The sequence below is a fragment of the Takifugu rubripes genome, chromosome 12 (assembly GCF_901000725.2).
Source record: "Takifugu rubripes chromosome 12, fTakRub1.2, whole genome shotgun sequence".
Lineage (NCBI taxonomy): Eukaryota > Metazoa > Chordata > Actinopteri > Tetraodontiformes > Tetraodontidae > Takifugu > Takifugu rubripes.
In genome coordinates, this window is record NC_042296.1 from 4,025,664 (window position 1) to 4,035,135 (window position 9,472).

At 43.3% G+C, this 9,472-nt stretch overlaps 2 protein-coding genes across 6 annotated transcripts; both read left to right on the plus strand.

Moving 5' to 3' along the window:
- The first annotated feature begins 5,557 nt into the window (after positions 1-5,557).
- npvf (neuropeptide VF precursor) lies at positions 5,558-6,795 on the plus strand. 4 transcript variants are annotated; one of them, XM_029844500.1, is made up of 4 exons: positions 5,562-5,908; positions 6,164-6,214; positions 6,293-6,528; positions 6,621-6,795. In XM_029844500.1, the coding sequence occupies exons 1-4, from the start codon at positions 5,756-5,758 to the stop codon at positions 6,625-6,627; spliced, it is 447 nt and encodes a 148-aa protein (XP_029700360.1). In that variant the 5' UTR covers positions 5,562-5,755; the 3' UTR covers positions 6,628-6,795.
- A 1,133-nt stretch (positions 6,796-7,928) lies between these two features.
- cycsa (cytochrome c, somatic a) lies at positions 7,929-9,246 on the plus strand. 2 transcript variants are annotated; one of them, XM_011609084.2, is made up of 3 exons: positions 7,929-8,183; positions 8,434-8,658; positions 8,907-9,246. In XM_011609084.2, exons 2-3 carry the CDS (start codon positions 8,490-8,492, stop codon positions 9,053-9,055), a joined length of 318 nt encoding a protein of 105 aa, XP_011607386.1. In that variant the 5' UTR covers positions 7,929-8,183; positions 8,434-8,489; the 3' UTR covers positions 9,056-9,246. The 2 variants fall into 2 exon arrangements, with proteins under 2 accessions (XP_011607386.1, XP_003969024.1); XM_003968975.3 differs by having other exon boundaries at positions 7,930-8,183; positions 8,475-8,658.
- The last annotated feature ends 226 nt before the right edge of the window (positions 9,247-9,472 follow it).

Genomic DNA, 9,472 nt, shown 5'->3' on the forward strand with positions numbered 1-9,472 from the left:
ACAACCGCTTCGGAAGAAAATGGTCTGATTACTGTGAGGGATATACACAAAGCATCAAGGCGAGGAAACAAAGAGGGAACGGGGTTCCGTGTCACGCTTTGGTTTTCTCACGTGCGTGCATCCGACCTTACAAACGCACCAACAGAGAAAACACTCGTCCTGCTCTGTTTCTGGCAGAGGATGTGGTTCCAGAGAGCAGTCTGGTGTTTCAGTCCCAATCCATCCTCCCAGCCCAGATCAAATACAGCGGCGGGCAACCAAAGATGATGTCACTATCCCGCAGCTGTCCCAACCACTCAGTGTTGCGCCGCCGAACGCATGTGTGTGTGAAAGGATCCGATGAGGTCAAATTGGACGCTTTCTCTCTCCGCTTCTCCTTCTCTTTAATTCTATCTTCTCTCCCGACTCGAGGGATTCGGCCGACCGTGCTGAAAGCTGTGGTCTGGATCGAGTTCCCACCGCGTGTGTGTGTGTGTGTTTGTGTATTTTACTGTATATGCACACACTTCAAAATGTGGATGCCGGGAATGGCGTTGGGAGAGAGTGAGGGGAAATGAAGGGAAAGTGCAGATTCTTTTACAATCACAGCCTCCCAGCGTGCAGACATACACTCCGTGTATGTAAACATGTTGACGTGTCAGTAATATACTATGCGAATGCCGCACCATGACATCATTCCTGCAGTCGTGCGAAACACTGTAGAATTAAAATTGTTTGTCTCTGTTTTTCACGAGGAGGAAGCTAATCTCTTGCCAGTGAAAAAGCGTAATGTCGCTTTTAGCTCAATTTCAATGAATTGAAATCCGATAATTTGTTGATTTATTTGTTCAAACAATGAATACATCATGTTTCTTGCTCTTCTCTGAGCTTCGCTCACGTCCAACAGCTGAGTCTCTGCAAGGAGCGGCGCACAAATGCATCATTAATTTTCCACAACCTTATGTAAATCACTCATATTTGGAACAAATAGTCTGCGCTCAAAATCTCCGCGCTGCTTTTTGTATGACGACTGCAGGATTGACCCGGGCTCTCGGGACGTTGAGTTACTACTAGCATAGCATGGTGCCATATCTCTTCCATGCGAATTGTGTTCTATTTAACGTTTCCCCCTCTATACCATAAGGCTCCGTTAATCAAAGCATTGTAGACCAAAATCACAAACAAAAGCTTCCAGATTTTAAATCTGGGGAGAGAGAGACACTGTGGCACGCTGGAAAAAATCAGCATCGGCTGCCGAAAGCTTCCTGGAAGTAAGAAATGCTTCATGTGGTAAGTGCACTTCGACGCTCGTATTTAAAATTCTATTCAGATTGCAGGGCTTTTACAGTCAGGCCGCTTGATTTAATTAAAGCCTTCCCCCTCTGCAACAGGCATGTTTATAAATGCAGCGTAGGTACACACTCGTCCTCGTGCTGAATTAAATAACCTCATAAACATGACTGCTTTTCTAACCGAACGTCCATGTTTGTGTTCTTGTGGATGTGTATGACCGGGTCTGACCTGGCATCTGGCTGTACCTACACAAAGACAGCGATTGAGAGTTATCATCCATAGCTCCGTCAAGACCCCCCCTGCCCCGCCGTCGTGCCTCCACCTCCCAACGTTAAGTGAGCGGTAAATGAATAAAGCAGCGCGCGCTTCCTGTCCGTGCAGCGGGGGAGAGCCTCGCGTATTCAATTATTGATAATGTGGAGGGGTTGCGTCTCCATCATCGTGGTGGGCCAAATATTTACGTAATTTGATTTAGTTACGTTCCACTCATTCATTTATTTAGATCCTCGTCCCTCTGTCATCCCTCTGTGGTTCAGCTGCATCATGGGAACAGGTTAGAGGTCACTGCGTGGGCGTCCGAGGTGACTTTTGACCCAATCTGACCCGCTGAACAGCATCACCACTGGCTGTCCAAGGGGGGAGCGGAGTGCCATGTCAGGCCGAACAGCTGCAAAGGAGAGTATGCTCTCTGTCCTCTTTATACTTGTAATTTACTCCTTTTTTACCTCTTCTAACTTTTTCTGACAACACCACTAATGCAAAAATGATGCCGTCGGAGGCTAGCTCTTCAATTTCCGCCATTGCCCGAGGAAGAGGTGGAGGTTTTTTCACTGACGTCGGTGCGTTTGGGATTTATGTGTCCAGGTTTTAAAGAGGTTTTCCAAGGCCCACGGATCGTGAAACCCGCTCAACAGATAAACGGCCGAGCTAAAACTCAAATCAAGCAGCGGCAAAGAAAACAACAAAATGACAGGATGCGGTGCCATTTCCCACACTGCACAGCGGGGATTTCTAAATACAGCTGCTGTGTGAGAATCTCTCATCTTCCTGATTTGTTGTTATTCGGCATATTTTCATGTTTCTTTAATCATAGTATTTGTGTTATATTTCTGCTTTTTTTTTCCCCCTGCAGCTCAGTGGCTCCTCCCATCTGTAATCTGGAGCTGATTTAACTCTTAAATCTAAAAGGAGCATTTATGCTTTGGGTGGTGGTGATTGTGGTAGTGGTGTATGTGTGTGTGTGTGTGTTACTTTATCTTAAAGTAAAAATGTAAAAGTGTAAGACAAAACATATGCCATGGCAGATATTCCAACAAAGCCCACATGTCTCTCACCAGACACACACCCCTCTTCCAGGGCCTCTTTTCTTCCCCCTCCGCTCTCCCATCCTCCCCCTGCACCCCTCTCATCAAGGTTCATTTGCTCTGTTTCCTGTCTGTTAGCCGCCTCCTTGCTTTTCCTCTCCTTCGCTCATTGGTGGATTCCTGCCAGTCTCTGATTGCACATTGTGTTCGGTCCCTCCTGTCATGACCCCACCCCCTTCGTTAAGGACACGCCCCCATTTCCTGTGAGAACCACCCCTCTTTCCTCACTCTTCAGCAGCTCCTCCTTCTATTCGAGAGGAGGGTAAAAAAGGTGCTGCAGCGCCTCCCAGTGGACGGTATGTTTAACAAGGAGCAACCTCGCGTTTGATTTTAAGTTTTAAAGTGTAATAAGTGGAAACAGCAAGTTGAGTTTATTAAATACATTTGTATATAAATTGATATTCTTGTTCTGACTAAAATGGAATTATAGATAGAAAACAGTCAACTCAGCTGTAATTTCACATGATATAAAGAACCTTAATGTTGTTTTGGGTTAAAAAAACAAAAGAAAAAACAAAACATGTTTTAATAATTTGAATATAATCACAGGTAAAGGATAATAGCTGGCTGAACCGGCGCCCTAGATTTTAAGTGTCTTTTTTGCTATTGTATTTTTTACTTGTCATCTGTTATATACTTATATTGATTAATAATAGAAGCCCGACTTGTGAAAACAGTTGAAAATTACAAATAGCTATATGCTAATCCTAAATCAATCTAAAAGAGACAGCTAATAATTGCTAATTACCAAGTATAAGTACTTTGGTCTGGCATAAGGTCAGCTATCTAATTTTCTTTAAGTGTGAATGTGTAACAAGCGTAGCACTTTAAAATTAAATTTATCGTCCCAGGAAAAGTAATCTGCCTTGAATGTGATTGTGACAACTGTGTGATTGTGTAAATCAACTCTGTCCCCAGAACAACAATTTGCACATGCAGGCAAATCCGAGCCTGGCTGTATGTGGGTGCGTCTGCCGAGCCTCAGCACGTCTCCCCATACATCATAACGCACAGCTCCTGCAGAAATGGATTCGATCATTGATAAAACTATTACCCGTCGCAAAGGTTTGATGGATGTGGCTCCCCGTTGAGTGTGTGGGCATGTAAAGTGTTGTGATGGTGACCTCGATGATGTCTGACTGAGGGGGGAGATAAAACTGCACATAAATCAGCTCAACAGGGGGGTAAGAGCTCATCTCCACAAATCATCCCAGGAAGTCCTCCAGAGGAATTTTGGGAACGGTGCCAAATCCCAAAGACAGTCCCCCAAAGCGGAACGTGGTGGTCAGTGGTGTCACCGTGGCCTCTTTTGTCCTCTTCTCTTGGTTCATATTCTTTTTGTCTTGATGCAACATCTTTTGAATTTGAATTTCGATGCAGCGTCCTCATCTTTCCTTCTGTGTGTGTGTGTGTGTGTGTGTGTGTGTGTGTGTGTTCACATTTATTACATATTGAGTACACAAAACTGCATTCTTCTAGGAAAGTGAGGACCTTTTGCCTGGTCCTCACTTCAAAGGCCTGTTTCAGGTTTCAGACTTGGTCCTAAGGTTGGGTTTGGACTTGGGTTGAGGTTTGGGTTGAGGTTTGGGTTAAGCATTTAGTGGTGATGGTTAGCGTTAGCATAAGGAGCTTACAAGTTCAGAAGTACACGGATGAACGTGTGCATTTGCGTGTGCTTGTGTCTGTGTATGTGTGTGTGTCAGGTCTGAAGTTTAAACCAGGTCCATATTTCTATCAAGGAAGCGGGGGTCTGTTTTTAAACAAGGCAGCAGCCAGTGAGAGGCCCGAATGTGAATAAATGGAAAGATGAAAAGGCCGCCAGGGTGCCGAGGGATGCACATTAATAACATTAAGAGGAGAGAATTACAGTGGCGGAGAACAAGGTCTTCGAGGGAGTGCTCGCAGAGCCCGGTGAAAGAACAAAGAGACCGTTAGAGGTAAGCAGGGGCCCTTTGCGGATAAGATTCTTGATACGTGTCAGAAATGGGGTCGTAAATCCTGCGGCCTGTACTCAGGCAAGCCACAGCTGGGGGGTCAGCGAGGGTAAAAATGGAGAGAAAGGGGGAGGTAAATGATAATGCAGAAAGAGTGAGTGAAACCGAAGCCACAACAGAGAAAACAGACCCGAGATACTGCTTCTAAAAGGCTTTGTTAGGTCTGTGTGCTCCGGTGTGGCAACGGAGGGGTCACGATGCGAGCGTCGCATCAACTCTTTGTAAAGCTGCTCGTCTCACACCGAGCGTTCCTCACATTCTCTCTCATCAGGACGCAGATATTGTTGCTGTGAATCATCATGTAAATATCCCAGACATGGGCAAAAGCTGGAATGGTGAATGATGTCACGCTGCCTCTAGCTGGGAAAAGTTGGGTCCAAAAGGTCTCGGCCACAATCAATAATCTGCCCCTTGGTTGCGCCGACTGGGAATATTCTCTACATTTCAATGTACTGTTGTCATCTAGCATCTTCCTATCTCATATCAAGATCTCCAGCTCATTTTTGATGTACCATGTCAGCACTTTGGAGACAGCAGGTGCTCTTTTATTCCTTCTTTTCTCCAGACTTTGCAAAGCCAAGTTTGAGACAAGTCCAGCGACCTGCAAACAAGCCTGCAAACAAGGGCCAAACAAGCGTCCTTTAAACGTACCACATTGGTCTTTACTCACTTGTGGCTAAAATCTGTCAACGCCAACGGTAAAGTACAATGAATAAAAGCAGCGTATGCTTGAAATGGCACGTACACGTTGATTTGGGTGCAGTCCTATTTTGTTCTGTGTGACCTCATCGCTGTTTGTTGTGTTACTCTTTGATCAGAATTTGTTCCTAATTGGTACTGCAGACCTGCACGTAATTAGCAAAGCTAAAGAAATATGCCTTCTGTAGAATTCCCCCCCCCCCCCCCCCCCCGTATTCTTTCATTCAGCAGCCCAATTAGTACATGCATTCTTTTCTGAATATATTCTCTAGAGGTGGATGATTATTGAGGCAGGTATTAGAAGCTGAAACATATACAGGAGTGTGTGCAAGAGGTTACACGTGTGTGACGTATGCCTCCGGGAGACTTTAATATCAGCAGGGAATAAGCCGTGTGTCTAGAGAGGAGCAGTCTCCTGTGGTCGACATGTTGGTCACTGCCTTTCTGGCAATGCTTCTGATGATTGCTGGTATCGGAGGGGCAGCGGAGACTGATTTGCAAGTCAACGGGAAGTTGAATGACAGAACTTTGAGCAGCAGGGAAGGAAGACACAATGTGAGAAAACAGCTGCGCCATCAGGTAAAAGCTATTTTAAGCTAGTTAAAGGGAGGTTCGGGAGGCCTAAACTCTGATTTTTGTCTTAAAAAGTGAGAATTTGCTGTCTTCTGTTGCTTTAATAATATGATCTAAATACTAAAGGAAATAAATATTTTGTTCTCATTAATTTGTCATGAACTCCATACGAGAAGAATAAAGGAGCGCCGACTGACATTTTATTGTCTATACCTGTGTTTTTGACAGATCTGAAGTGATTTAAATTGTTTTCCCTTTTAGATTAAAAGTAACATCCTCAGGAGTTTGGACATGGAGCGCATCAATATTCAGGTGAGCCCCACCAGCGGCAAGGTCAGCCTGCCGACCATCGTCAGGCTCTACCCACCCACTCTGCAACCCCATCACCAGCACGTCAACATGCCCATGCGCTTCGGGAGGGATGGCGTCCAAGGCGGCGACCACGTTCCCAACTTAAATCCTAAAATGCCCCAGAGGTTTGGGAGGTCTTGGAAAGTGATTCGTCTGTGCGAGGACTGCTCTAAAGTGCAGGGAGTCCTGAAGCATCAGGTCAGATATGACAGAAACGGCCAGAGTCTCATCAGAACGCTGGTCAATGCACAGCTGCTGAAAACTGGCCTGCACTGGTGAGCAACACCTGTACGTTCATAGAAATACAGCTCGCCTCCACGCCTGCAGTCGCATCTCCACCTCTAAGCTTGTGTTCTTCTTCCAACAGGACCTGAGATATTAATTCCACAACCAGCTCTGAAATGATGGAAGTGCCAGAAAAGACATCAATGCATGAGGTCACTATATGCATAAAGAATTGGACGGATCACACGTCGAAACACGTAAAGAAACCTTGTGGGAAATGACATGAACGGAAATAAAAGTCTCTCATTTTGCATTGATCTCCCTCTTTTCATGTAGTGTTTTTAATTTTTGTCTTAATTATTAGGACGACGTGGACAAACAATCCGCACAGTGCCTTAGTGATTAATATCTAAATCACAACGTCCCTTTTAATTAAAGTGAATATGGTCAGCTTTTTTATAATTAAGCAACTGTGCAATTAAACAACATTTGAGGGCCTCCACCCCCACCCAGATAATACAGCAAATGGGCCTTGTTGGAAGGCTCTTGGGTAGATCAAATACCTGACCCCGAAGATGGAGTGTTGTGTTGGACAATGTGATAAGACGCCCTTTAAGTGGTGAAAGTATGATTAAGTGTCCTCTGGGGTGCTTTGCACAGGAGTAAAGTGCAAATGCTTTTAGTGAATTAAAGCGACATGCTAGAAAATATCTCCAAACATTAATTCTTCGGTGTGTATTTATGTGCGTGTCCTCAAATGGATATAACTCTCCCGTGGCCATAACACACACATAGAAGCACTGAATTCATTAGTGAATCTCGTTATGACGCTCGGGGACCTTTGACAAATCTGTCCACTAGAGGGAGACAAACACCAGGTGAAAGGCCAGTTCAGTTTCAAACTTTTTAAATTGCCAAAACTTATATTGATTTTTAAATTGATTTTCCCCATCGTACTAGTTTCATACACACAAGTTACATTAGTTAACGAGACCAAATAGGTTTAAAGTCTCAAATTCAAGGCTGTGATTTATCAAAGGTTTAAAGATATAATGTCTAACTTGGGATCTGAATTTACTCTAAAGACAGTAAAGCTGTCATGAGAGCTGTTGTTTGCTTCCAAATGAACATTCTCTCATTAGATAAGCAGGGTCTTACACAAATTCACACCAATTCCCTCTGTTTTGTTTGCTTACAATTTCTCTTGTTCGTATGCAAATATGAAATCAAACAAAATGCACAGATGCAGAACAATCATCTATATTTAAGTTGGAAAAGTACCATTGATTCCACTTTAATTCTTGGTTATTAAGGACGTCATAAAAGCCAAATAAATGCAAATAGGTGTTACAACTCATTCCATTTGGTAAAGCATATTTAGAGTTTTGGGTGGACTATGTCTTTAAGAGTTACCAGACTGGCTCAGCTGTACTTGTAAATCAAGACAGGTGGGAACCACAGACTGAACATGTCTCACCTTCGCTGTGCTGAGCAACAACACAAGTATGCGCTGACAAGAGACACTCCCATCACAAAAACACCGACTTCTTTTATTTGCTAAGAGGGTTTAAATCAGGTTTGGTCTCTTCTTCGGTCACTTGCTCTGCACAAACTGGACAAAAAGAACAACAACACAAAGCTAAACAACCAGCAAAAGAGGGGGAAACACTTACGTGGAAGTCCCCGAAGTGCAGGCGTTAGTCAGGTAAACTGACTCCATTGTGGTGTTGTGGTCGATGTTGGGCGACATTGCTGCATTTCACAATGTAACATTTGATTGTTATGATGGTGTTGAGGATTTCTAATTTATCTACTGACTAACCTGCATTTATTTGTCCGTCTATGCTGAAGACAATAAAAGTACCGGTAGTTTATTTTTAAACCCTTTTGTGCTTAACTGCACTGTTTGACCACATTATGGTGACCTTGTGCTTTTTATTTTTGCGCTGTTGTAGTTACAGCCCAAATATATCCTCCTGTTTACCCCATCATTCAGCATCCTCCCTCAGCTATGGGGGACATTGCCAAAGGGAAGAAGATATTTGTCCAGAGATGTTCCCAGTGTCACACTGTGACAAAGGAGGGGCGCCACAAGGTGGGACCCAACCTGTGGGGTCTGTTCGGTAGGAAGACGGGACAAGCGGAAGGCTACTCATATACACAGGCTAACATTGAAAAAGGTGGGAATTTGATGCTGCAATTATATAAATGAGTAGAGTTGTGCATGCAGGTAGTGAAAAACTGTTGCATAAATATAATTTTCAGCGCACATACATCCAGAGGTATGTAGGACAGTTATGCAACAGGTCTGAACAGACAGCACAATTAAAGATTCTAGATTGTAACAAGTGTCAAGATGCAGATTTTTAATTCAATAAAAATAATCCTTTTAAAGCATTAATGCATTATTGTTTTGCTTGTGTTTTAGGTATAACATGGGATGAAGAAACTCTGAATGTCTACCTTCAAAATCCTAAGAAATACATTCCGGGTACCAAGATGAACTTCGCTGGTATCAGAAAGAAAAGGGAGAGACTGGATATTATAGCATATATCAAGGAGGCCACCTCCAAATAAACTAGAAGAAAGGAAAACAGCAGCCTAGTTGAATGTGTGTTGAAGGGATTGTGTTCAAAAGATGTGTTGCAATGACAAAGGCTATTTTTATTCTTAAATTAACTTATGTATTTTAACTGATTCTGCTCATGTTTTGTTGTTCAGTGTTGTTTTTCATCAATAAAACAATAAATCTTCTGCTATGAAACCTGTCTGCTTGTATTAGTGTGAGTGAATCCTGCGGTGCACTATCTACTTGTCTGTACTTGTCTGTTTTGTTTAAAGAAACAGTATGCGGTTTAGGTGTGGGTTTTTAAGTGTGTACTTGCGTGTCATGTAATATTTCCAGTTGATAACATGGTCTATTATGGACCCATTCCATGTACATACATTTATTACATGTGATTTTATGCTCTGATCTTCCAATTAATTTCTGAA